At 47.5% G+C, this 26,965-nt stretch overlaps 1 protein-coding gene across 6 annotated transcripts in view; it reads right to left on the minus strand.

Moving 5' to 3' along the window:
• Positions 1-26,965, minus strand: part of NFATC1 (nuclear factor of activated T cells 1) — a 115,149-nt gene that overhangs the window by 72,266 nt on the left and 15,918 nt on the right. For all 6 annotated transcript variants that reach the window (XM_052802463.1, XM_052802300.1, XM_052802133.1 and 3 more), the window contains exon 3: positions 23,036-23,195. In XM_052802463.1, the coding sequence (XP_052658423.1) occupies positions 23,036-23,195 (160 nt within the window). The remainder of the gene's footprint in view (positions 1-23,035; positions 23,196-26,965) is intronic.

The raw sequence follows: 26,965 nt of genomic DNA on the forward strand, positions 1-26,965 counted from the left end.
ACATGCTGGAAAATAAATAAGATCTCAGATGCACGTTTTGCATTGTTTTTTAAGGTCTGTGATCTTTAAACTAGATTTATGTTTGGTTTTTTTAAAGGCCCTGTTGTACAGCCATGCTGGGCTTTGCTTTGGATCCATTACCCACAGTTACTTACTTACTCCCTGACTGCTGCACCTGAAGACAAGTAGTGGTTACAGCACTGAACGAACACGAGTTTTCAACAGCTGGGAAGTGTCAAAAACGTCCAGAAAGACTAATGTAATCACTACACAGTTGATTTTGCCGCCCTCAAAACAGGCAAAATCTGCACTCACGTCACTGTAAGTTTTATGTCATATTCTGCGGTAGAAGGCATCTGATCTCCGATACGTATTTCCCTTTCAGTTTTACCCATTGCATCACATTATTTACTTTTATATTATGTCACATAATTGTGTATGCCAACAGAAGCAATAAAAGAACGATGCAAGGATTAACATTTAAAGGGTCACATACTGTGGATGACTAATTTTAGATTATGCACCCAGCGCACGATTTCTGTGACAGACAGCGTTGAGCTTTGGGAGTTTTCACCATGCTGCAGATGTCTGGAGAACGGGCAAGATTTTGCTTACTCTCAGCTGGGCGCAGCGAGACTATTCTGTGGCTTCCTCAAGATATAGGAGAGCGGTATTACCGTCCCATCGTTCAGCAAGACGACAAAGGGAGTGGTGGCAGTGAAGGCAGAGCTGCGGTACTCTAGGCTGTTAGATTTGTCAACAGGTAAAGGGAATATCGAACAAGACAGATCTAAAATGGGACGGGGGAAAAGGGGGAATGAGTATTTTTCTTGGTGAGGAAAGATCTCGCGTGTTCACATCCATGCATATTTTCCACGCATGCTCTGGAATACTGTACTCGGTGGTATAACGATTCTGTTTCCTGGCGTACGACATGGGATGCATGCGTCAGACACCCTATTTTTATCTTTTTCTCTGTGTAACACAGTCCGAAGCTCTTCTCTTAATAACTCAGAGGCTGAGTATGGGTGACAAAGGCTGCTCTCGGCTACGGCATTCATAATAAAGGACGTGCCTTTCCTACCGAGCATGCTTTACTTGGCAATACGTAGATCCAAGTGGAAAGAGCTGTACTTTCCCCTGCTGTGAAAGTGTAAAAGGACTTAGCTGCAAATAAGGATCAGGTGCACAATGTTTTTCAATGAGTTTTCCTTCCCAAATAAAGGTGACGATACAGCAGTCTCCTGGTTTAGTACAAAGGCAAGATGCAGGCAAAACTTAAGTAGGCAGATAAGACCTCTGTGGTCAGTGGTTTTGGTTTTGAAATGAAAGTGGGTCATGTTCTCTTGTTCTGATGGACCACTGACTGCTCTTTTTTTTTTGAGCAACACTGTTAAAAATATTTGAACTGGTCTCAAATGATATTTGCATTTATATTGTCTGAAGTTGCTAAGATCAGAATCAGACTTAATTGTGGGCCTGTTTCACACTCCTCTAATTCTATCAAAAGCGATGCAGTCACTGGTAATTAACACCAGAACAGGACCGATCACAGTTAAGCTCTTTGTCACCTTACATCATCTTACGCAAGAGCGAGGGAAAGGCTGCACCGGTTGGGCGACTGCTCCACCGCACCAAGCTTTCCCTTGGGATTCCTACACCTCTCCGTCATCGCTTTCGCAACGCCCTCTTCCCACCAACACGTCTTGATTCTCACCAGTGGATTGCTGCTCATCTCGGTGCAGGGTGCCAAAGCAAATCCCAGCCTTTCCCCGGGGAGACGTGCTCTGCACCGTGCATCGGAGCTCAATGTTTTCCACACGTCCAGGCACCGCGGTGCTGAACACCAGGCATCTTCCTCTGGTGGCCAGAAAAGCACGAGGGAAACAGCTCTGTTTCACCCCTTGCAGCCAACAACCGACTGCAAGGTACTAGCTGATTCAGTCCTACAGCAATGATAACCTCAGGTTTATCACAGACGTGAGCATATCCAGCCTGCCTGGATTCCAACCGCGCGCCTGGTACGTATCTATGAAATCTGGCAATCAGAATTAAACAGACTTGAAAAACGATGAGCAGGAGGAGGTGAGGTGCTTTTAACAGGAGCATTAGAAAAAAAAAGCAAAATCTCCCTGAACCTCGCTACAGTTACTGGATTTTGAGGAATTTTTGCAAACATCGCGTCCAACAACTCAAACGGTATTTCGGCATCGGTGGTTATTCTAGAGTCTGTGAGGAAAACTTCTATTACTTAAGCCACGACATTTATTTTAAGAAACGCGGCTGAAATATTCTGCATGCTCCCTTCCAAGTGCTTTATGCTTTTGGCATGCCAAAGCATCTGTTGAAATGCTCAGAAAGCTACCTGTCATAACAAAGAGTCCTCTGTGCCTGGAGAGGCTCCTGGAGGCCACCAAAAGAAGGTCCCGTTCTGACGGGACACACAAGCCAGGTACACCCTCTGCACCCACCCACACCGTCAGGAAAAAAGGGAGTTACACTACACAATAGCTTTTAAGTGTACTTATTGGAAGTTCTGGGAAAAGACTGCAAAAACCCTACAGCGGTGCATTCCTCCAGACTCTGACTCTGTAAATATGTTAAATGACCGTAGTGGCAGATTTAGGGCTTAGCCAGCCCCAATGCATTCAGGGCAGAGCTCCCACTCTAATAACAAAACGTGGGGCACAACCAGGGACTTAGTATTCACTCTCCGAACTAGTCAGCAGCTTCTGCCTGAGACTCTCCAGGCTAATAGGGGCTGCATCCTTAATTATAATGATGTGCCAAAACAATCCATAGGTAACACCCATATCAATGATGGGTCTACAGATGTGTGTGCCTGTCCTTTGTACGTTTGGTACATAACAAAGACAACAAGTAAATACACCCATTTGTGCCTCTAAAAATAGTAAGAACAATATCTACATTTTCTTATCCGACTGTGTAACTGACGGCCACGCTGCTTGCAGCAGGTACTGCAGAGCTTACCAGCAATGTCTTACACGTCTGTCTGTCCCACTTTCATTTCTAGAACTGTTCAAGGAATACCCTGAGTCAGTCTGGAGAGAATCATTAGTGAGACTAAACACTCTGGGGAGTGAGTCTGGGGAAAGGGGGCATCTTTCCCTTTTTTTCCAATCAATGTTTTGGAACATCATTCCAATGCTTTCAAAAAGGTCAAACAGGATAAAATCTATAAAACAGTGAAATTTTTAGAGTAATTGCTGCTTGTCTCTTTAAGCCAGAGCTTTGGGAGATGCACACCAAATAGCTTTATTGCTAACTTTCTCAAGCAGTAGGCCTTTTTTTTGTTACAGTAACTGCACATGATGAATGATAAAATGAAACAAATTGCCATGTTTTAAAAGTGTACCTAATATACAGCCTCAAAAAAATAACATCAGGGAGCGCTCAGTGTCCCGATTTTTTAAAACCAAACTGAAGGTCAGACTGTTTAAACGACAAAGAAAGTGCGCAAATATTTTGGGTATTGATTTTAGCTGTGAGCACCAAGCATGCATAAAAAGAGGGTCATCAATCTGATTTTTAAGAAAAAGAATTTACTTTTAGCTACCCTGTAGAAGCACTGGAAGATGTGAGCCGTTGCATCATGGGTTTCAACGGGAAGAGGGAAAAGTTGGTCTTGCGGGCAATGACTGTCATGTGAAGCGAAGGCACCGAGGGCAAGGTCAGGAGACCCGGGCATCTATTCTCATGTGCACTGCAGAGATCCTGCCCGACCTTCACCTGGGCAGCCACTGAACCGCCCTGCCTCCGTGCCCCTGGGCTGAAAATGCCCGGGGACCTGCTGCTGAAGGCTCAGGGAGCCAGCAACCTACGGCTTTGGGGGAAAAAAAAAAAGACATGAAAAGACTGCCCTCCTCATCGCAAAATTCCCCCCACCTATTCCACCCCGTTTTGGCTCCGAATTCCTTTGCTAGGGGAGGCTTGAAGAAAAAACACACCTCAGGTGCCCTGAGGCAGGGGATTGTAGAGACTCTCCACTCAGCCTTCTCTCCAAAACCAAAGGGCTTAACACCAAGGGCCAAAGAATCACAGAACGGTTTGGGTTGGAAGGGACCTGAAAGATCACCTAGTTCCAACCCCCCCGCCATGGGCAGGGACACCTTCCACTAGACCAGGTTGCTCCAAGCCCCATCCAACCTGGCCTTGAACACTGCCAGGGATGGGGCATCCACAGCCTCTCTGGGCAACCTGCTCCAGCGCCTCACCGCCCTCACAGTGAAGACCTTCCTCCTTCCATCTAATCTAAACCCACCCACGGGAGATGGCTTATTGACTGAGCAGGACTCAAACCACCCCAGACTTCTCCGCTCAAGAAGGAAGCCGGGCATCCCTCCTGCAGATCAGGGGGTGCACCGGGCACCCCAAGGCAGCGGCAGGGAACCAGCAGGCAGCTGTACTCTGCGCTCGAAAGCGGGCTCCAGGCAGGGGCTGGCAGCCCCCAGCTGAGAGACGCAGGACCCCGCGGGGCGAGGACCAGCCCTGGCAGTGCCGATTCGGCACCAATAAACCACCGCGGCGCTCGCCTCACTGCGGGCTCTCGCGGCATCCCCGCCTCTTTCCGGCTGTTTCTCTCCACCTTCAGCATCACGCTCTGCAGGCGTACGTGTTTCAGGCGCTGCCGTACCACCCGTGCGCCCTTCGTGTTTTTTAGGTCTCTGGTCCAGAAGGACGTGGGCTGCTGCAGCCCACAGTGTGCCTAGGACGGAGAGAGGCACATCATCCTGACCAGGTACCTCTTCCCTTTGCCAGCAACCAGGCATGCAATAGCGGGTGCCAGTTTTTGGATGAGGTGCAAAGCTCAGCTCCAGACCACTTGTCAGTGTGGATTCAAAATAGAGGTGCTAAACTTGGGCCACTCGGATGCTCCTGTATACTCTGTTCTCTGGCGAGAGCACAAGCCAAAAAAAGAGGAACGTCTCATTCAAAACAGCAGAGCAGACAGACTTTGGAATAAAGAAAAAAAAGAAAATAAAACACCTCCTTAGGAGCTGAGGTGACCCTCTGGCTGTGATAGCTTCTGCTGAATTTTATCTGACACAGTTAACCAAAGTGTATCATTTATGCCCTGTGTGACTTAACATACATGCCACTACCCCTTAGCCCTTCACTTACTTCAAATAAAAATGTAACAGGAATTCCTACAGTTTTTTCTGCTACTTTCAAGATTTATTTTTCCTTTCTAAAACTAATTTTCCTTGGATTCACTCAAACTCTGTTTTAAGATCCAAAGGTAGTCAGAGCTGGTCCACAAATAAAAATAAGATGGCTTGCTCCTGCAAAGGGCTAAGCCTGGGCAGCGGGTGAGAGCTGGACAGGAGAAGGAGTGAATGGAAAACAGCAGGAGTGTGTTTTATGTGGCACTTTCTAGCGCTGCCACTTGGACTTTAATTCAACAGTGCAGCAAAAGAGCAGCTGTTCACATCATGATGAATAAAGATCTATATAAAACTTCCAGCTGCAAATACGCTGTGAGGAATTATTAATCTTAATGCAATAGAGATGCTGCACACTCAGTCACTGGCTCACAAGTAATTTCGGTCTCTATCCAGGGAAAAACAGCCTTCGTGGCTGCTGGCTCTCAGCACAGCCATGAAGCCTCCTTGTCTAAACAGCCGCAAGACGCTGCTCCCTATTTCTAGGAAGGATTTTACTCCTCAAAAATACACGTACCTAGAAACCAACCCAAGTCACGCTCCTCCTACAACTGTTAGACTCACAAGAGGGATGCCCATCAGGAAAGGAGTTACTAACGGGACGAAATCTGTAGGTCCTGGGCACCTTATTCACTGGGACACCGGGCAATCGCTACTGCTGTCACGCCATCTTCTACCAGGAGACCAAAGAGATGTCCTTCCCCAAATCCTTGTCCCCTCATCACGCTCCCCAGCCCCGCTTCCAGGCGCCCGCAGGCAGCCAGCCCTCTCCGCACCCCGGCCCGTCTCTACGAGGGCAGCCATGGGAGCTTCCACAACCACCTCGCAGGACAGGGCCGGGGAGAGTCGTTCCCCCCACGGAGGGACGGAGGTGGCCCCCACGCCAGGCAGTCCGCTTCGATGAGGAAATTTCCTCTTCGTAAACAGCCCCGTGCTTCCCCGCGGGGCTCCGCCGCCGGCCCTCAGGCGGGAGGACGACCTTGCCCTCAGCCAGCTAGTCCTGCAGCATGGCCGCCACGTGCGGCCTTCTGGGGCTCCCCGCCCTCGCGGCCTGCGGGCGTTTGCGTCTGGGTGGGATCCTTAGCACCACGAAGCCGAAGTGGGGCGGCTTTCAAATCGCCATTAAGTAAATGCAGGCTGACAACAAGAGCGAAGGGCTCTGGAAACAGCGGACTAAAAATCCGGGTCTGCGGAGGGGGGGGGGAAGTCCAAGGCAATAGTGCCCTCCCCGAACCTACCCAACCGCTCAGCCTTACGCGGTTTCCACTCAAACACTGGCCCCTCGGCATCCTTCACAGCTTTCCGTTTGGACAGTCGCACCCGTGGCCATGTAAGAGTTAAAAAAATAAAACAAAAACCCCAAAATCACAGGAGCGCCGCGACAGGAATTTATTACGTATTCTTAGGCAGATACCCCGGGCAAGCTTATACTCGCGAAGCTGCCTTTTGTCATGCCGCTGACGCATCGCTCGCAATCCAGCGAGCTCCCATTTGCGGGCGAGAGCGCAGGCTGGCCCGGCATCCTCCGGCGCGCGTCAGGTGCCGTCGGCACAAGCGGGACGGGCGCGACGCCCTCGCCGGTGCCCATCCCAGCCGCGGCACCGTGCCACCGCCGATATCCATCGGCGACTTCTCCCGACCCGGGACAACCCCCCCCGCGCCCCGAATGCCGCGTTATCCCTCGGTGGCTCGCTGGCAGTAACGGCGTGCCTTTGAACTCCCACCCCTGCAAATTTGTGGGGAACGGGGTGCCCAGCTACCCCCGGGGGTTCTCTGCTTAAGGGTCCATGCTTTTGAGGTGCTTTTCCTGCACATCGAGATGAACGCTGGCTCCCACGGGACACGGGCAACACAGTTCCAGGCAAAATACCTCTAGGGTTCACGGACACCAGTGAGCCAGTATTAGACCAGAAATGGTTGCTTTCCCCCTAAATTTTAACTCCTATCCAAATGACATTTATTTAAACTGCTGCTGAAGACAGAAAGCTGGGGCTATGTTTAAAGGCTTTATCTCTGTAAATATTTGGAGAGCTATAAATACTGAGCCATATTCATAATATGAATACTGGACTTACTGTTCTGTTGCCATGAAAATTACTATAAATACGCTTCCAATTCTTAATTTCTCTGATTTGCCAAGAACTCCTTTAAAAAGACAAAAAAATTCTTATGTAAGACATCTTTCTATTTAATTAGCCATCGGAGTCAAAGGCCACAGCACAGAGCAGGAACTGAAAACTCAGCGACAGAGGCAGACAAAGCACGTAGTGCACTAGCACGCTATATAGCTGTATGTCCCAAGTGGGACTTATTATAATCAGACAGTCCATGAGTCAAGCCCTGACTGCCTTCTGTGTTTGGGGAAAGGAGGGAGTGGGAAGGGAGGCTGTCTGAAGGTCTGAAATAAACCTCCTCGCTTCTTCTGCAAGTCACATGAATACCAATAGCTTCCAAATTTCACAGTACCTCTGTCCGGTTTTTTTTGGTTTTTTTTTTTTATGTAAAAGTGAATTAAAAGAAGGAAAGCATTTCAAGGCATTTTATAAAAGCACAGAGCAAGGATGGCTTTGTGGCTGAAGGAGCAGCGAGCTGGGCATAGGGTGATCGAGTTCCCGCCTCCAGCTCTGCCAGATAGTTTTTGCTTCATCACAGATACATGACTTGATTAGAGCAGAGAAAATTTCATAACAAGTTTTTACATATTTCCAGCCTGCTCTATGTTTAATCAATTTGTGCTTCAGCCTTCTTATAAAATAAAAGCCAGTAACTGTGCCATGTGGCCGGGTAACCCCTTCTTCACTACAGAAAATGCAGCGCTTCCCAGCCCTCTGTTTCCAATCCTTGTGCGATTTACACCCACATTCCTTGGGGAATAAAGCAGGTTAATGCAACCCCCTTGCTCTTCGGAGTCAGAAAAGTGCTGTCTGCATGTGTATGTTCCTCAAGACAGGTTCCGATTCCGTTGTTTCAACCCCCAAAAAGTGCTGTCATCACATGCACGAGATTCATAAGCATGCTATTTGTGACTCCTGTCTCAGAGCAGAAAAGGGCAGTGTGTTTTGCCAGGTCACTACACACTTCTGGTCCTGCTCTCCTTCCACGAGCCACCTTTGATCCACCTGGTCCTACAGCTCCGATTACGCTGCAGTTTTATCTGAGAGCATGCCTTCCACGGAAAGCATCTTAATGCAGGAATAAAAATAGGTCAGGTATATCTTATAGCTCGGCTTCAAGGTTTTGACCTCCAAGACAGTCTGATTAAACTGTGAAAAATCCAGAGAGACTGGATTCCACACTATGAGTTGTTTGAAGGCAACGATGATGCCGTTGGTTGCTATCACTTGTTTTACCAAAAAAAAAAAAATGGATGCAACAGACCAGACTCTGACCAACAAGCATAACATGAGCAGCTCTGCCCAACAGGCCACAAGGGCTAAAATGAACTGAAAGGCCTGTGATCTCCAACAGCAAGTATATAAAATCAGCATGAAAGACTCTTAAATAAGCTTTCTCAACATATATGGACTATTTTCAATCGATGGTTCTAAATATTGTCATGTTGAGTAACATTATTTAGCAACAGCTGTTGCACTAGAATTTCATCCAAATACCGACAAGCTAATACCACAACCCCGTTTAAAGCTAGTAAGACAGCCAAATGAGATGTTGCAAATATTAATGGCAGAACTTGCCAATAAAAGCTTTACAGAGTTGCTTATCCGCTGCTGCAAGTGGATGACACCTTGCTGCAGTCGGTGTAGCAGGGTGTCAGTGCACGACTGGGATGTGAGGAGGACACTGAGGGTAACACTTTCTCCTTCGAAGGGAGGTATGATGCGTACTGGTGACCAGGATCAGTGTTTTTTACACCCAAAGCAAGACAGCATCTATACCAACCTGTTGACTTCAAACACCAGGCTCTGGCATGGGCCAAGACCCAAGCCAGAAATAGGAACGCCAAAGTCTTAAAAGGCACCGCTCCTCCCCACCGCGCTCAAGGCTTACTTGGGTATCCAACCTAAGAAACAAACCGCGGTCCTGGCGAACCGGTAAGAGCTTAAAGCCTGCCGGGCCCGGTTACACATAATTATACACAACGCATCAAGTCAAAAAGAAACAGGGAAAAGCCAGGTGATTCACGCCACCTACCTTTAACACATACGGGCTGGAAAACAACAGGGTCTAGTCACCTTGGCCGCCTTCACAGCCAGCAAAACGAGACATGCACTCTGAAGGTGTGACTTACCTGAGCTGCTTCAGATGTTCACACCAGAGTAAAATTAATAGCTCCCTAAGCTCTATACCGACAAGCCTTCCCCTGATTACAGAGGGAAACTAAGGCAATTAGCTCGGTTGCAGACATCTACGGTCAGCCAAATAAACCCAAAGCGTAGAGTTGCCCCTGCAACCCGCCCGGGACGTGCTTCAAAGCACGCGTGTCCCACGAACCCAGGGCAGCGCAGAAGGAAGGCGCGCCGGGCTTCGCCCCTCACCGTCACGCGTTGCGGGCGGTCGCCCGCAGCTTTTCACGGCAGGGGTACGAGCCCATCAACCCGAACGGTGGGACTGTGCAGCCCTTTGCAATCCCAGAGGGAAAGGTCAAAGTCAGCTCCACCACACCTTAACTTCAGTGCTTCGGCTTCTCCACCCTGATTTTGGGGGGGGGCTGACGTACCCCAGACCTAAGAGTCAGCTGTAACGCAGGGCGGGCAGCGGGTGGTCGCGGACTAATAAGCCCTCCCTCCCTCAGAGGAGAGATGCAGCGAGGAGCAACGCATTCGCCTGCAAAGACCGCGGCAACCCCCCGCTCCCCGGTCCCAGCAGCGTTCCCGACCTCAGCTCTGGAGCACACGGGAAATTCTGGAGCAGCGTCAGGTACGCTTTGGGTGGCCTTGCTGTTGCTGTTGTTTCAAAACTGGAGTGCGTGTTAGAATCGTAATAAAAATACAATCCCGAGCGCTATTCCCGCTAATGTTCATTTTTACCTTGAATTCAAACATGTATTACATACCTTTCTAATACAAAAAGGGAAAAGAGAATTCACTAATAATTGGACTTACAGGAGGCTAAAGGCCAAATTTCATCATATTTTTTTTATTTACGTTATTTTCCTCAAGACTGGAGAACAGAATAATGCTTTTACTCATCAGACGATTTTCCTAAAAACATCTGCTATTACAGCCAGGCTTCTAGGTTAATGCTGGCCTGCGATTAGAGCAACTACTCGTGCAAAATCTATTTGGGCTGAGAGTTTCAGGGGCTTCGTTTACACTAGGAAAACTGCAGAGCCATAGCCCAGCGCTAGCATTGCCCCTGCATCGTCTTGCTCTTTGCAAAACCTCTCCGACCTGCCTCCATTTCAACTAGGGCTCTTGCAGCCAGCAATGGGGCTATGTCAGTTCACATATTTTAAGGTTTTCCTCACAACCGGGAGGGATTAGAAAATGAGGCTTTGATGTGTTCAGGACATGTGCTTGAGATTACTTGTGTACCTAGATGCTAGCACATGTGTCTGCAAGTTGTGGTCTAAATTTGTTTGTCCCTGGCAGCGCATGTTTGCAGCTATGGGTGGAGTTTGTGTAAAATTCTATAACTGTCTGCCATTTTGTAGTCAATAATACTCTATAACCTATATTCAGTAACAATATTTGAGTCTATATGGAGGAACATTGTATTACTGCAGAATAAGAGCTACGACACATAAGGCCCACATAATGAAAACAACATCACTGCAAGAGAAGTGGTTGAAAATTAATTTGAAAGCCATTTGGAAAATTATTGCAGGATTATTAAGGATTATTGATGAATAAATGCCACCTCTATTTTTTTTTAAAAGCTGCACATGCCAAGCCATTTTATGAATTCCTGCATATATGGGGAGAGGTTTACATATTTTATGTAGCGTTTTTTTATTCTGAGATGACAAGCACTAAATACATCTGCTGCATTGTGTTTCCACCAGACCAAATACTCTCCATAGCACAGGAGGTGTTAAAAAATCTTAATACAGAGTTCTGCAAAGCACAGCAGGATTTTTTTGATTTTCGCCTTTTTTTCAACAAGTGTTACCTTCTGTGGACTTCTCCAAGACGAAAAACCAAACTGACCCATACCAGCTACACTTCTTCAGCACTTCACAACTTTCAGACGTGCTATTCCTCTTCAAGTCAATGAGAGTTTTACGGCTAAATCTAACCCTGCATACTTTGCCAATTTTCTCTGGTGTTTTTCTCCTAGAAATGCAGGCACTTAGTACACATATAGCAGTGAGACCGTATTAAAAGCCACAGCAGGTGGAAAATAATACAGCCCAGGGAAGTTTTTGGTTTTGACTCTCCTCACAATCAAAGCTATGCGCAAAGCACAATGAGGCACAGTAAATAAAGACATTTCACACAGACAAGCACGAAAATCTTCCAAAACAAAGAAAATTAAATTATCTCTCAACTAAAGAACACACTGCAGTGAAAGACTAAATGAGCGATTCTAATTAAAACCATGCTGCGAATCTCCTGCTTTCCACCCCGAAAAAAATCAGCCAGTGTTTATGCATGTACAGCCACCCTCTAAAACCAGTCAAGCAGCTTTCCAGCCAAACAATGCGAGACGCAGCATCTCAGAACTACAAAACACATTGAAATTATTTCCATAGCGATCATAACAACAACGTGCCAGGCCAAGATCCGCAGGGAACGAAGGGGAGGGTTGGCGGCGGGAGCTCGGCCCCCCGCCGCCGGCCCCGGTGCTGCCCGCCGTGCCAGGCACGCCGCCGGCAGCACCCACGCAGCGCCCGTCCCCTCGCCCCACGGTCGCATCCCCGGTGCGCGCCAACCCGCTCGCCGGCGCTCGCTTTTGGCAACGGTCGGTCTCCTCCGAAACGGGCGCTCGCGTCCCTCCTCCGCCCCGCGCTCGTGAGCCGAGCGTCGCGTCCCGGCGCGCGCGCGGGAGGGCCACGGCGCTGGTGGTCCCGGCCCTTGGCAAGCGCGGGCGACGCTGCGCAAGCCCCGCTCGAGCTTCTTGATCCCGACACGTCGCGACCGTCTCGGGCTCGGGTCTCTCTCTCCTTGCGGCGCTAAACCAAGCGGCGGCCTCGGGTGAAGACGACCGAAGAGGGGGATGAAAACTCGGGACTGACCCTTTGCGCCTGAGCTGCGCCCGGGCTTCACGCATGGCTCGGCTCCGAGCAGCTCTCCAGCAACGAAACGTGATCTCTCTTCCGACCCGCTCCCTTCAAGCTATTATCTATTTGCACAGCCACGATACGCTGCGGGCTTCCCGAACGCTAGCCGCTGTCCTTTCACGGGCAGAGAGCCGAGGGGATGGGAACGCGCGGCTTACTACGTACGGCGAATATGGGCATCCATGTCCTGCGCGGAACACGCATGGTACGCCGATACTGCTATTTTGATGCAGGCACAGGGACAGGAATCAGCTAAATATAGCAGACTTCGGTGACCGGTCTAAATTACAGACTGAAATGACATGAAGAAAGGTGCAGTTTGCCCAAAGACAAAGGAAAGTAATGAGAAGATTTTGGACAGTGATGGGAAGCTTGGCTCTAGCATCATTATGCCTGACTTGCTACCAAGACACCCAGTAAAAGCTTCAGAAACACAGGGACTTCACGCCCATTAGATGGGGGCAGGCATAACAGTGGCAGAGCAAGAAGAAGATGCAATCATCCTAAAGGATCCCAAAACCAAAGGGACTGAAGGCAGAGGAAAAGGAGGTTCCAGTTAATAGCATTCACCTGAAGACCATCAGAAGGAAGCAGCAACACACGGGGAACCTGCAACCGATGCCCAAAGTGCACCAGATTTTTAAGAGAGAAAACTTAATGGATCTCCTGAGAAGCAGCAAAGAGGTCTGCAAGAACCGAGCAGAGATCCTGCAACTTGCTCCCCTTTTTCATGCTGTTTTCAGGCAGTTGGCAGCCCCACATGCTCACACATGACACCCAATCCCTTGTAACACCCACCCGTGCAAGGCAGTGAAAGTGTCTTAATCCAGATTTTGCAGCTGAGTAACCTGAGCAGCAATAAGTGACACAATTAATTGCCAGTCGATCAATGTATCCTTGCTTGGCAGAAGACTTAAGCACTTGTTCAACATTTACACCCACTTTATGAAAATTTAAGGATGTACTTAAGTGCTCTGTTACACTGTAATAGAAAGATCACTTTGCTCGATCTCTTTTACGTTTTTTCCCTTACATTACACAGAACTGGACCAGCAATGTTTTTACAGGAATAGGATTGTGAGTGGCAAGGGAGGAGATCCCTTCCTGGTGAGGACGATGGGTTTTCGCCAGGATTCACGTTTGGTAGTAACACCGAGTCATCAGCGCCCCGAAGAGCCAAACTCATCGAGGGGGACTTCAGCGTCTGTAACCGAAGTGCCGAGGAACTCCCCAAAACGTACCCGCGCTGTGCCTGCCAGTGTTGTTTACTGCTCTGAACAGGGCTGCATTTGAAACCTAGGCAGTAGACTTTTAAATCCTAATGTACATAATGTCTGCATGCAAACCAAAAGCAGGAGTTCCTCCGCTTTATTGGGTACTGAAACATTAAAAACAGGTGTTTAAAAACTGTATTACAAATCTGTCTGCAACCTGTATTATTTTTACCATGTGCAAGTAAATTGATCACTAGCGCGTTTCAACTGTTTCAGTGAAAATATGCAACTCCTGCTAAATTATTTCTTAAACATGTGGAGGGAGGAGAAAGTTTATTTGATTTCCCTGCACTGACAGCATGCAACGTATTTTACTTATGCGTATGTATATAGCAGATGCTGAAACGGATCATCTCCCTTTCACGGCACGCATCAAAGAAGATCTCGAGCTATTCTTCACAAGGAAAGAAATGATAAACCCCTGCTCATAATGAAAGCTGCAACGTACTTCGAGAGAGCAACTGAGTAATTTGACACCATATTTTCCACTGATTCAGCTTGTTAGTTGGAACAATGACTGATTAAAATGGAAAATCTATATTATAACCACATATACTGACATTCCAGATTACAAGGTATGTTACGGATGTGATTTTTTTACTCTTCTTACACATAAAAATTAGAAAGTATAAAACCAGAAATTATTCCAATGGAGTTACATTGGTGTGAAAGTGATCTGAAATACTGGCCCCCAGTGTATCTTCATGCAGAATGCACACAATATAATTTTCATGATATATATGTTTTATGTAATTTGGAGTACCAAGAGAAAAAAAAAAATCGTTTGCCCTGAGATATTACTTTTAGGAATAGAGGACAGATGTCTAGTTGCCAAAGCAGACTTGTAAAAAATTAATCACCTGCCTCATGCAGGTTAGCAGTATTTGGCAGGTAGGTTAGCTCAGCTCATAATGAAGCATCTGGCTTTTGGTAAAGCTGCATTTTAATTTCAACCGTGTTTCATTTCAGCTTTTGGGCACATGTCTATGTGCAATAATCTGACAAGTCTGGAGCAGATTTGCTGATTGGTAACTTTGGTGTAGGTCTTCTCAACTGCAACCAAAACTAAGTCAAGTAACAACCGTGGTTCACACCCAGACCACAGCCTCACGTATCATCTGAACCTCCCTGTAAAGCCATTTTAAACCCAGTCCTCAGCATCTTACCTCTTCTTTTCTCAAAACCAGCTAAACTAAGGGTCAGCAAACTCCTAAGCACGCGCTTGAATTAAACAGGCTAAGCTGATTGACTTCAGGAGCTGCTTTGAATGTGGTTTGGTGTTGGTTTTTTTTTTTTGCAGCTGAAGTCTGGTAATTTGAGGCAAGCAAAAGGTCTACCCATGTTGTATTTTTCTTTAGAAAAGCGGGTACCCATTTGTAGCAATACTGGTAGCCTCTTTTGGCTAACCAAAAGCATCTGCAGCTCCTTCGCGGATGCTGGGAGAGCAGAAGAAGACCTGCTGAAGCTCAGAGAGGTCTGCAAAACTGCAGCCTTCTGATTCTGTGCCTCTCATCACTTCTAGGTGTTCCCCACAAATTTACTGGGAAAAAAACCCCACTGCCACCGCCACCAATTGTCCTTGTGACAGAGCAATCACTATGCACATGCAGGGGCCATTTTTTAACATGAATAGCTCGGGCATTCGAATAATGTTCCCAAAAGACAAAGATCTATTAGAGCATGAATTAAGCAATTGCCAATTTTTGTTTTTACATTACGACCATTTTTTTAAGCTTTCAAATGTGCCAAAACCCTCAGGAATCTCACTGACTGTTGTTTTTCTCTTCTTGTATCACTTCAGCTGAACCATTTCTTTCTAATACTTTTTAAAAAAAGAAATACAAGAGCAAACAGATCACACTATGGGCTCCTGAGCTCTAGCAGATCTTTACAGAGAGTAAAAAGGAAGGAACTGGGAACATTTAGCTCTGTAAGCACATTTGCAGCAGCCTCACTAGCAGCACCACAAACGCCTTTGCGGGGCTGCTGCAGCTCGTGTAGGTATTTTCCTAACACACCGCTGCAAAGAAATCACCTATTTCAACTCCTGATTATATTCATTTTTTTGTTTCCATCTTCACTGAACACCACCCACTGACAGATACTCCCCAGGCCCACAGACACACTTGCACTTTATTTAGTTATGTAGAAAAAACAAAGCAAGGGGGATTTTTCTTATCGTGCTTGAGACCTGGCTGCTTGTGGTAAAGGGGAATGGCAACTTCTAGAAAGAAAATCTGGAGACAGAGAGACATGGCGTCTGCGACTTTTAGCAGGAGTGATGCAGTATTAAGCAGGGGGCAAAAGGGGTGGAAAGGACAAAATAAAGCATAGCACTCAAACAGTCAAGGATGAGTCCTGATTCGTCCCTGGAGAGCCGTGATACACGTTTTTGAGGTACGCTTCCAAAATAATGATGAATCGCCCTTTCAGGCGATGTGCAGAAAAAACTCTGTCCACGTTGCAAACAATTCACCGACTGAAAGGATGCAACGCAAGACCTGAGGACAAAGTAAATGAAGAGTAAGAGAAAAAAGCCTACTACATTTACGTTCCGTCTTTCTTGGTCTTGCAGAGACGTCGGTCCCATTGTTTCTAGACACGCGGGGTGCGCGCGCTGCTGGTCACCAAAACCAGCCCCACAAGGGACACAGAAAGGATGGCTCCGTGAGCAGCGGTGGAGATAACGATGATTCCTTTGCTTCCTTCCCAGGTCTAACCTAGAAGGTCTTTGCCTTATCAACCACCACCAGCAGACAGCTAGAAGATACCCCACGCAGAGAGAGCAATGCCACCAACTCCCTTGTCACAAAGGACGAGGCAGAAGAGAAACAGGGAGAGGCCAAGGAAGAGGAAAGCCAGGAGCTGATATCGTCATCCCCTTTCCCGAGGGAATGGAGACAGCAACAGCGGAGGAGCGGGAACATTTTCCATCCCCTCCTCCCTCAAGGCCACCACTAACTTCTGCTTTGCCGGCAGCCGGCGAGTCCAAACTGAAGACAAACCTAGGACGTTGGGCTAAATCCTCCGGGCTGGAAAGCCAGATTGAATATCTCAGCATCCTAACAGCCGGGATACGTACAGTGGCGTCCGTCAGGCCGAGCGTGGGCGAGGTATCATTTTTAAAGGAGAGCAGAGCGCATCCCCTGAGCGCTGGCTGGTGGAAATTTCGTTTTTCTTTTGGAAAGTGCTGTTGCAGCGAACAGCAGAGGCCTGTCCCCAGGACTGCTCGTAAATCAGAGCTGAAGTTGCATTCTCAGGGTCATGAAATCTTCACTGGCTGACAGCAGCACACTTTCCAGAACGGCTCCCTTCTGGACTTGGCCCTTCTCAGGGAGGCCGTAAGCTACTTATACGGCTGCGGTTGTGGACCTACCCTGTGGGACCAACTTCATCTGAAATACCAAAAAAAGCGAAACTCCCCCATTCCCAAAATATGATCTTCTAACGATGAAAAACCACGATAAAAAGCTTTCAATGGGCTTTCTTCCATTTGTTGGATTTATAGAAGCAATAGCAGCCTTAAAACACCTGCCAAATCATTCTACTTTTCAGTTTTGATTATCTGTCTGCTAGTTTGAGGTTAGCTTTAACTATACAGATGCAAGAAGTGAGAAAGCCATTCAGCTTAGATTTATTCTTAAGAAGTACCGGCTGTCTAAAACAAGGCTATAAAATGTAGGCTCCCTGTCTGGTTTGTTGTATGGTTGCGTGGCTTTGTGCTATTAATTGCAACCTGGCTAACAGGTGCTTGCCAATGTCTTTATATCCTCACCATAAGAAAGGATTATATTTCCATCTGGATAAAAGGGTGACGCTGTCTTCTAAAAAGAATTTAAGAGCAGCACAGAGAGGAAGTCCACCGTCGCATGACAAGTTGAATCACTGCTTACTAACGAGAATATGCCCTCTTCTCTGCCCTGACAGACCCAGAGAGGGAAGGGGAAAGCGGCTAACACCATCTTTTCCACATCCACTCCTCTTGGTCAGGTGTCAGATGGCCATGAGCTGGACCCACCAGGGACTGTTTTCCTTCCAATTCCCTTGACTCACCCAGCAATGGTGGCAGCCGTGTTGTTTAAAACAAACTCGCAGCACTGCGGGACCCCGACCAAGAAAAGCACTTACGCACGCGCTGCAGGTGTATGAGAAGTCCCATACTATGTACTTAAAAATTAACCGTGGGCTCATGCTTGCCGTGCAGCATCAGAGCGTTGCTGCGAAGGACCTGCCCCGCTCTGTCTGGAAGAGCCTTCCTCTCAGCTTCCTTATTCCTTCATCTCCCTCCTGTCATAAACGGTGAACACCTCTTTCCAGTCTTTTCCTTTAGCTCTTCATGCCTCTTTTCTTCCCATCTTGCCTTCTGTGTAACTGCACAACCCTATTACCTCACGCCGTTAACTATTTGTGAAGCCGGGTGCATGAGAAGTGCTGTCCGAGACTCTGATGTTAAAACATCAAGCCCCAACCTGAATGCATTTGCAGCTCCCTGGACCGCCTGCTGCCCCCTGAAGTTACAGCGGTTTGATCAACAAGGCTTTCTGTTCCCCGAGGTGGTTTGCAAAAGGTATTCATAGCTCTTGGATCGGGAAGATGAAAGGACTCCGACAGATACCTGTGGTGGCCAGCACCTGGACCTGGACTTCTTGAGCTCGTTATCCAAAAGCAACAAAACCAACTGATCCATGAAAAGCAAACGCTAACACGCTCCGCGTGTTACCGGGGTGCACAAAGAGCTCAGAGGTGTCTTGGTGGCTAATTATGGTGATGTACAAAAATACCGAGGCAGCAATTGCTTTAGAGAAGAGTTTGACACTTGTTAGTCATAAGGGGATTTAAAAATCCCACCATATGCCTCAAGGCCTTTGAAAATCGGACCCAAAGTGCCTACTTGAGATCTTGTCGAGAAGCACCACAGCCAACTCCTGTGAGCAAGTCTCCTGGCACAGACAACATTGTGACTATGTAAATCAGCAGACAAATCATTGTGTTTTGCCTGTAAAATGAGGGAGTTCAGACTATTCATCTGTTCACAGGCTCAGGTGAAATTCTGTATTGGAGCGCCCAAGCCATACACAACCTCCATCATCTCACTGCAAAGCGATACAGTGAAAAGCAAGGCAGCATTCACTGTATCGTCAATATTAACTTAATTTTCCAAGAGGAAAACAAATTCTGGCTAGTACCGGTTACCTAGATAAAAAAGGAAAACCCCTCCAACTCCTTTTCTTCCCTTTTCCTAACCGATTTATCTACCTCACGTCAAGAGTGATGTTGAAGAAAATTCCTGGCATATTTTGTGTCAAAAAACTGAATAATAGTCATGACTTTTGAAAATGCTTACTAGGCTATTCTGTGCATGTGAATACTTTCTTTCACCATTTGGTCCAGTCTTCTATGGGAGTACATCACACACTTTAATTAAACATTCTTGAGTATTTGGATTTTATCTCACAGATACACCGCACCCTGCTTGTAAAAATTCCATCGCAGGCAGCCAAAGTGCTTGACTTATTCCAAAGATGAGTTATTAATTAGAATATCTATAGACCATATATATATATAATCTGGTGCCATCCCTCCCCAGGGCGCCCAAACTTTTATCTGCCAGATTACTTACCTGCAGCTGAAACAGAGCCATTGCTGGCTGGAATGTAACCCCCATCTTGTGCAACTCCTCACCACCACTCTCAAAATGAAGAAAGGGAGATAGGTCCAAATGGAGGACGTTTTTAAGATGTTCTGGATGTAAACCCCTTGAATTAAGTTCACCTCACTTAAAAGATGGCTGTAGCTAGCTAACTCTGTGGGTTTCCTAAAGTCCCCATTCACTTCATCTTGCTTCATTCAGAGAAATCCTCACCCGAGTCGTGAACTCCTGCAAAAGCGGAGGTGCCAGCAGGATGCTCACGGGCGTGATTCGTGATTTCGCTCCCCAAAGTGGTCCCAGGTTTCACCCTCACCTGGCACGGCGTGCAGCTTCCTAACACGCGATGCCAGCTGCGGCACCGGCCCCGTTCTGACTCAGAGGGGGGAGTACCCCGCTCTGAAATCACCGAAGGCGACGACAACTTGCAAAATACTTCCCTGAGCCAAGGGGGAAAAGCCGGTGCCAGCCGTGAGCTCACCGGCACCACTCCCCGGCACCCCTCGCTTGCCAATCTTCTGCAGCATTTTTAGCTTGCTTAGGTGCGCCGGCTCATCCCACTCTCAAAACGTTTAGCAATCGAGAACAGCGATAGCTCGGGGCTGCCACGGCAGCCAAACACCCGAACAGGCAAAGGCGAAATGTGAGAGAGAGGAATATTGCGTTACCAGGCTCATTAGCCTGGTGCAACTTGAAGCACTCAAAACCGTATTGTTCCTAAGTGCAGAAGGGAGGGTGCAGCCATCCCACAGAAGGAAATCCATAGGAAATCCTGCTGGCATGAAACACGTCTGGGAGGCAGCCCGCAGGAGCCTCCAGTGAGCAAGCCCCACGCAGATGATGGAGAGATGATAAGGAGCGAGCGGCACCTTCCAGCACCGGGTCGGGGCAAGACCCTGCCGCCGCGGGCAGCCGCCAGCACCCACCAGGCTCGCCCCTTCCACGGGTCAGCATAAACCCCGCCGGCAGCCTGCCATGCTCAGCACTGCCTGCCTTTTCCCAGGCTCAGGTTTGGGAGAGGAGAGGAATCTCATACGCTGGCGGGCATTCAGCACGCTGGCCGGTCCCAGCGCAAAGCTCTTCAGCTTTGCATGTGGTCCTCTCCAGCTCCAGAGAAAAGTCACCAGCCTGGAGGAGCCACTAGAGCCGAGGAAAAATTTGGTCTCCAACCCTGGACTTCACGTCACACCCACGAGAGACTCCTGCCCTCCTACACCACTGCCCTCCTCGTCCAGCACGCTCGTCTCAGAAACCTTTGATTCTCAGACCCTCCACCTCCTACAAGAAGAGATGGGGCATCAGCGAGGAAGCTAATGTTGCCTGGAAAAAAAAGATAAACACGCTCCGGCTGCAGAGAAAGCAACCTCCCGGCAATTTTGCTGAGGAACCGTGCCATGAGCAGTGGATGCTTTTTGGATTTACTTCTCCTCTGCCTTAGCGTGCCCTGCAGATATGTGGAGGTATTAGCATGAGAAAATCTCCTGGATTGGGAAGCAGGATGCCCACAAAAGGGTAGTGCAAGAGGTCAGAGCAGTTTTATGAGGGGTTTCCCTGAGTCAACACAACTGAAAACTCTGGAAAATATTAGAGGGAAAAGCTTGATTCAAAATCTCTCACCTGAAGACACTCAGATACTGTTTGAGCTTACATCTGGGTGTGAACTTTGAAGCTTGGGCTCCTTTCTGTATAACACAGTAGACTGAATCAAACCTAACTCAAAACACCTGCAGTATCTGGAAATACGCTGATTCAGAGATGCGTTTTACAGCTTTTGTCAGTCACTGATTTATCAGAAGTTACTCCGTAGATTTCCTCCTCCTCCTTTCATTTATTTATAGGTACTTTTGTTTTTAAAATACTTCTTTATTTGTAAGTACTTACTATTTCTCTTATAAAATGTATTTATAGTACTTTCTTTCTTTTTGGAAGTACTTTTCATCCACCCATCCAACCCTGGTCTAAGTCAGAAGCCTTTAAGTCTTTCCTCAAACAGGTAACTCTGGCCAGGATGGCAATGTCAGCATGGAGAAGCCTTCTCTGGCTCTCTTTATGTTTCTGTTCTTTTTGGAGAAAAGGATGTTCGGGTTGTAATAAAAGGACTGAAAAATACATTAATCCTTATTAAACCGGTAGAGCCAATTGACAGGGTTAGGACTGGCTGCTTCCTCCCCTCTCCCTTCATGCCCTTCCGCAGTTTCCTCTCCTCTCCTCTTTTCTGACACTTGTTTGTGTTTGGAAGCGGCACGCTCACTCCCAACAGACCGGGACAGGGGATGAGAGGGGAAATGTCTGGACGCATTTAGTCCAATTAAATGTTGGCATCACATTCAGTCTTTCCAAAAAGCACGTAGGAAACTTTAAACGCCAGGCTGGCCGCTGCGAATCGATGCCTCCCCATTTACATTTCCTTGCATCAGGCCACAAACAGAGTAGGTATTAATTGTCATCAAGCGTGTCTGCCACAAAGCCCTCTTCAGTATCACTCACAAATGTTCTGCTAAAACCTTTCGTCTTTCAGCAGATGACTTCCATAATCCCATGTCACTGATGAGTTTTGGCAGAGCTAAAGAGCGAACTGTGTTTGCTGCTGACAACTCCCCTCACTTTCCTTTTTCAGCTGCTGCAGCAGCACGCTAATTCTGCAGCGGCATTCCCTGCCCAGCGTCGTCTCGGGCTTGCATCGTTCCTTCGAACGACGCGTTTGCTAACAGGGCTTTACGGCAAATAAACAAACGCGCGCGAGCCCTGCACGTGTGGTCTGTACATCATCTTGAGCACAAGCCGCTGCTCCTACACGAAGAGCTGTGGCATAAACCCAAACCGCGCGAGCGCGGCAGCGGTGCCTGCCTCCCTCCCGCAGCCAGTGCCCTGACACCCGTGGGTCCCACGGCACCCCGGTGGTGATAAAGCCTGGGCTCTGCCGCACAGGGGGTCACAAGCCCGACAGAAGGCACTGGGAGTTTAACTTCTGGGTGAGAAAGAAGCAGCTGAGGAGGGACAGGCACAGTTGGCTCTCTCCCGCTACTTTTTCTTTTTTCGTTTTAAACTGCTAAATCTGGTTCTTCCCACTCCTGAGAAAAGTCCTTTAAAAATGAATGAGGCTAGTCATATAAATGAATTAAGGGTCAGTTTACAGCGTTATTGAATTAAATGTTTTATGTACAGTAACTGAAGAGTTCGGTAGAATTCATGAAACTAGATTCAGACCTCAGATGCTTTCCAGAGCGGCTGGAAGGGTTTAAGGAACTAAACAGAAGAAACTCAAAAAGCCTCGCTTTGCTCAGCATTCACTGCAGCATCCAAACCAGCAACATACTTCCACATTACTGCTACAGCTCTGCCCTCCAACATGTGTTCACAGCTCTGATTAGATCCAACCGCAAGTTAAGGACTAAATGTACTGAGGCACGTCCCCAGCTGATTTCAGTATAAACTGCATGTCTGGAATCTGACTGCACAGATAGGTCCACGGTCACCGCCTGCCAGCTGAACACTTGCTAGGTCGGACACGGACAGAGCAGCAACCGCTTGCGCCCTATTCACGTCGCTAAGAGCAAGTGGATGCTCTTGCCTTGTTTTTAACAAAGGCTTGGTCCGTCCAGTTTAAAATACGCTCTGAGGCGCGCTGACCCACAGTAATCCTTGAGGACAGGGAGAATCTCCCGTCACTTTTCGGTTTTGGAGAGGAAAGGGTGCTCACCACAGAGCGCCCAGATAAACAACCTGTGCTGCTCGTTACACGTTTTGGTACCTGCACAATAGGGTGGCCCCCCGCAGATGCCTTCACAGCCCCTCGACTGCCTTCCGTCTCGTAATGAGCTCGGTGGTGGGATTTCGGCTGCACTTCAATACGCAGTTCATAAGGTCCTGAATGAGATGGCAGCTGCCAATCAAGGGCTGGCAGGGATGGGCTATAATGGAAAGGGAAACGTATTAAAAATTAACGTCAAGTACACTATCACAAACCACAAGCATCCAGCACTATTACTTTAGAGACCGTGTTTCGCAGTTCATCCTTCACCATCTTACCTTTAAAATTTCATCAATACGGATAATGCTGTGACATAAGTAATTCAAAAGGTAATGGTTATTTTATGAAGATTTATGGGTCGAGCATATCTGATGGCCCAGATGCTATCCGATTTGTAAACAAAATGGAAAAATGTTAAGACACAGCTTACAAATATCTTAATATATTGATTCTTGAACCAAAAGGAGAAAGGTAGGCAGAAATACGCAGAGGAATTGAAGGAAAAGGATTTCTGCTGTGAAAGTGGATGCCAAACCAGCTCCGGAGGAGTTCTGCATTTAATGAATCTAATGGATTTCAACAAATCTACTCAGTTTACAGGGAGTGGGAAGAAGAAAAAAAGCCCTTTCCCGGCTTCCTTCCCAACACAAAACACGTCAGAGAGCCTCAAAGCGAAGCCGATCCCTTTCTGGTTCATGCACTGCAAGGGAGCAAGCTCTGAAGTCAGAACTCGCTTACAAATCCTACTAACGATGACGCGCAAGCCCAAAGAAAATCCAGCTCATTCTTCCGGCCCTGTATTGACTCTGCAATTAACTAAAATATTAAGGACTCATTACCACCACGCAAGCAAACAGGCCCGACAGCATGCGATGGTGGGGAAACGTCATTCTTAGAAACTCACTTCCAGTGTAAAACCACACTGAAAATAGTCAAGAGAGCTTGGCCGTAAGAAATGCCAAGTTGACGCTTTGGGTTGAAAAGAATGAAAAAGAAACAAACAAGCACTGTAGAAACAGTAGGCCTGAGACAAATGTATCGATCTTAAAATCGAAGCAAAAAGCTTCACGATGAAAACACTAATTTTGTGTCTAGCGTATATTCCTTCCGTGGGCGAATTCTCCTCGCCGGGTGTCCTTCAAAAGCCTTTACAAGTACTTAAACGGCATAACCGCAACACGCTACCCTGCCCTCTTACGTCAAACTTCATTATCTCTCCCATCACCCTCGACAAGACCACCAGCAAGAAGAAAATCACAGTCCTCGACCCTTTGCTGTCACCACGGACCGGGGCTACCTGCCACAGCGAGAGGGCTCGTCCCGCCGCAGCATGCAGGCGAGGAAGCTGAAGGGCTAATGAGCCCTCGTCCCGGCCGGCGAGGAGGTGGCCGCTTGGGATTTACCGGTTGCCCGCCTCGCTGCTAGAGCCCTGGTGCAAGGAGAGTCTGAGCAGCCTGAACCACGGCTGAGATGAGCTGGCTGCGGGGGAAAAGGATGCAGAAGAGCTTCCACACGGGATATTACAAGCACGTATCCAGCCGGAGACTGAATACTCCGTTTTACCGTCCCAGCGATCCACACGCTAACCCGGCGCGCTTGTGGCTCCTCAGGCATTGCAGCTCTCACACCCCCCAAAGCATCCCTGCTGTCTCCCACTGCAGGACAGAGACCTTAACCACTTGCACCGGCTTTTTTTGTTTCGTTTTGCCTTTTCTGTTTTTTTAAAGAGCTTATCCAGCCCTTCATCACCAGCATATTTAACTCCTATCTGCTAGTGCACGTGTGCATATACGCCGATGGGACTTCAGATGGTGCTAAGTTTCCCTGCGTTATCTTTCTTCGCTGCTTATGAATTTGAGCCGTGTGATTTGAATGCCTATAGAAACGCGTTACAGGGGTCAGCTGGAGCCACCGAGTCCCAGCCCTGGGTGAGGACCAGGACCACCCTGACCCCCCGGGCACCCCCTGCTACCCCAGCACGGCTTGCTGGCGAGTCGCAGGCTCCAAACTTCCAGCTGCTCCGCTCTCCAGCCCTCAGGACGCGGAGCATCCTCAAAACTAACAGAGGGGGAAGAGAAGAAAGTAGCCACACAGCTCCCAGCTGAGCCCAAACGGGAGCTCACCCAAAATAAAGATGTTGCCTCTGTGAGTGAGGGCTCCCAGCTCCCATGAACATCTGGATCCAGCAGAAGCCAGCGGGGCACTCTCCGCAGAGGCAAGACAGGGACAAATCCTGAATTTGGCTACCTCCCTCCCAAGCACGGGAGCCCCAGCCTTGGCTAGAGGCAGGACGCTACGTCTTCTGAGCTCCTGTGCAAGCCTTTCCCCCAAAACGGCCAGGGCCCACCTTGGGGGCGAGAAGAAGCTCTTCTGCTACTAGACACTCGTACGAAACGACGGCAAAAAATTACAGGCCATTGTATATAGCCACTATTCTTTGCCTAGCACGTTAGGTACACATACTTCAGTGTGAAAAAGTCTCAAAAAAAAAAAAAAAAAATTCTGGATGAACCATATTTGACTAATGATAGATGACAAAGAGCAGAGCAAAACAGCTGTCTCTCTCCTGGTGATGATCAGCACACATTTTTAAACAGATGTTTCTGGTTTTAAGTAAATTCTCACTTGATCCATCTTTTTTTTTCTGAGGACACAACATCTATCAGATTAGAAATTTTTAACACTTAATTAAAAAGGACAACTCTGACCAGCAGCACGTAGCCCTCAAGTGAAGAAGGATTTTTTTTTTTTTTTAAGATACGTGGAAGTAAGTAATAGTTCCATAGCTAATTACATCTCTTTAAAAAACAAAGAAAAAACCCACCAAACCCCCTTTCAAATCAGCACCTGAAAATGTCAGTATAATTAAGTTGTAAAATTCATGTTCTCAAATAAAGCCTGAAAATAAAAATACAGTTTGCTGTTAGCCCACAATCTATCATCAAAATTCCAAAATACCACCTGTCCAATTATAAATTGACAATTAATGGCAGTTTTCCTGATAAAGGAAGCAGAGTGATGCATTTAACAGTGTCACAGGCTGGGGCTGTCAGAGCTATTTCCTATGTTAGGTTATCTTCATCATGCACTTAATTTCCTCCGGCTAAACGTGGTTAAAGGAAAAAGTCACCAAGCAAATGGTCTAGTGGTAAAATCAAATCTGGTTGCTGCAAATAAACCTTATCAATTTGAAAAGGCCCAAACTACCTCATCTAGCCAGCATCACGCGGAGGGGAGAACAGCCCCTCCACGGGGGTCAAGAAGAGAAATAAAAGATCTTCACGCAGTCTTCCTTCTACATCGGTGTATTTTCCTCGAGACTGAATTTTCCACCAATGGAAAACCTGTCCCATTCCTTTCTACGTCATAATAAATCTAACTGTAGTCGTCCTAAATGCTGTAATGAGGGATGGTTGTCTCAAGGCGGGTTCACAAAACCTGGTGTTAGGCTGTAGAAAACTCGCTCAATGTAACTCCGTCCTACATAAATCAGATTACAAAACAGATGAATAGTGATTTATTTTGCATACACCAGATACACAATATGATTAAATCAAAAACAGATTATCCAGCCTGGCTGACTTCTGCCTTTAGCAGAAAGATTTATCAAGTTACCAAAAAAAAAAAAAAAAAAAAAAAAAAAAGATACTAAGCAGCACACTGGAATATAGACAGGGGGGAAACAAAGCCAAAAACTTCTACTCGACTTCGCAAAGGTGTTTAAGCCCCATCTTCACAACTGCTACGCGTTTGGGAATTAAACCACCATTACACTTTCTAAGCTACTAGATGCCCAAGGCCCCTCGAAAAAGAGATTTGCAAACATTTTTGTCCTTAACTAGGCTGCTGTGCAAAAGGTGTCAGAATAACTGTCGGTCTCGCACGGGGACTAACCCTGCGCGTTGGCCAAATACCACAGCATGGAGTCAT

The sequence above is a fragment of the Harpia harpyja genome, chromosome 1 (genome assembly GCF_026419915.1).
Source record: "Harpia harpyja isolate bHarHar1 chromosome 1, bHarHar1 primary haplotype, whole genome shotgun sequence".
In the NCBI taxonomy this organism is placed as follows: domain Eukaryota; kingdom Metazoa; phylum Chordata; class Aves; order Accipitriformes; family Accipitridae; genus Harpia; species Harpia harpyja.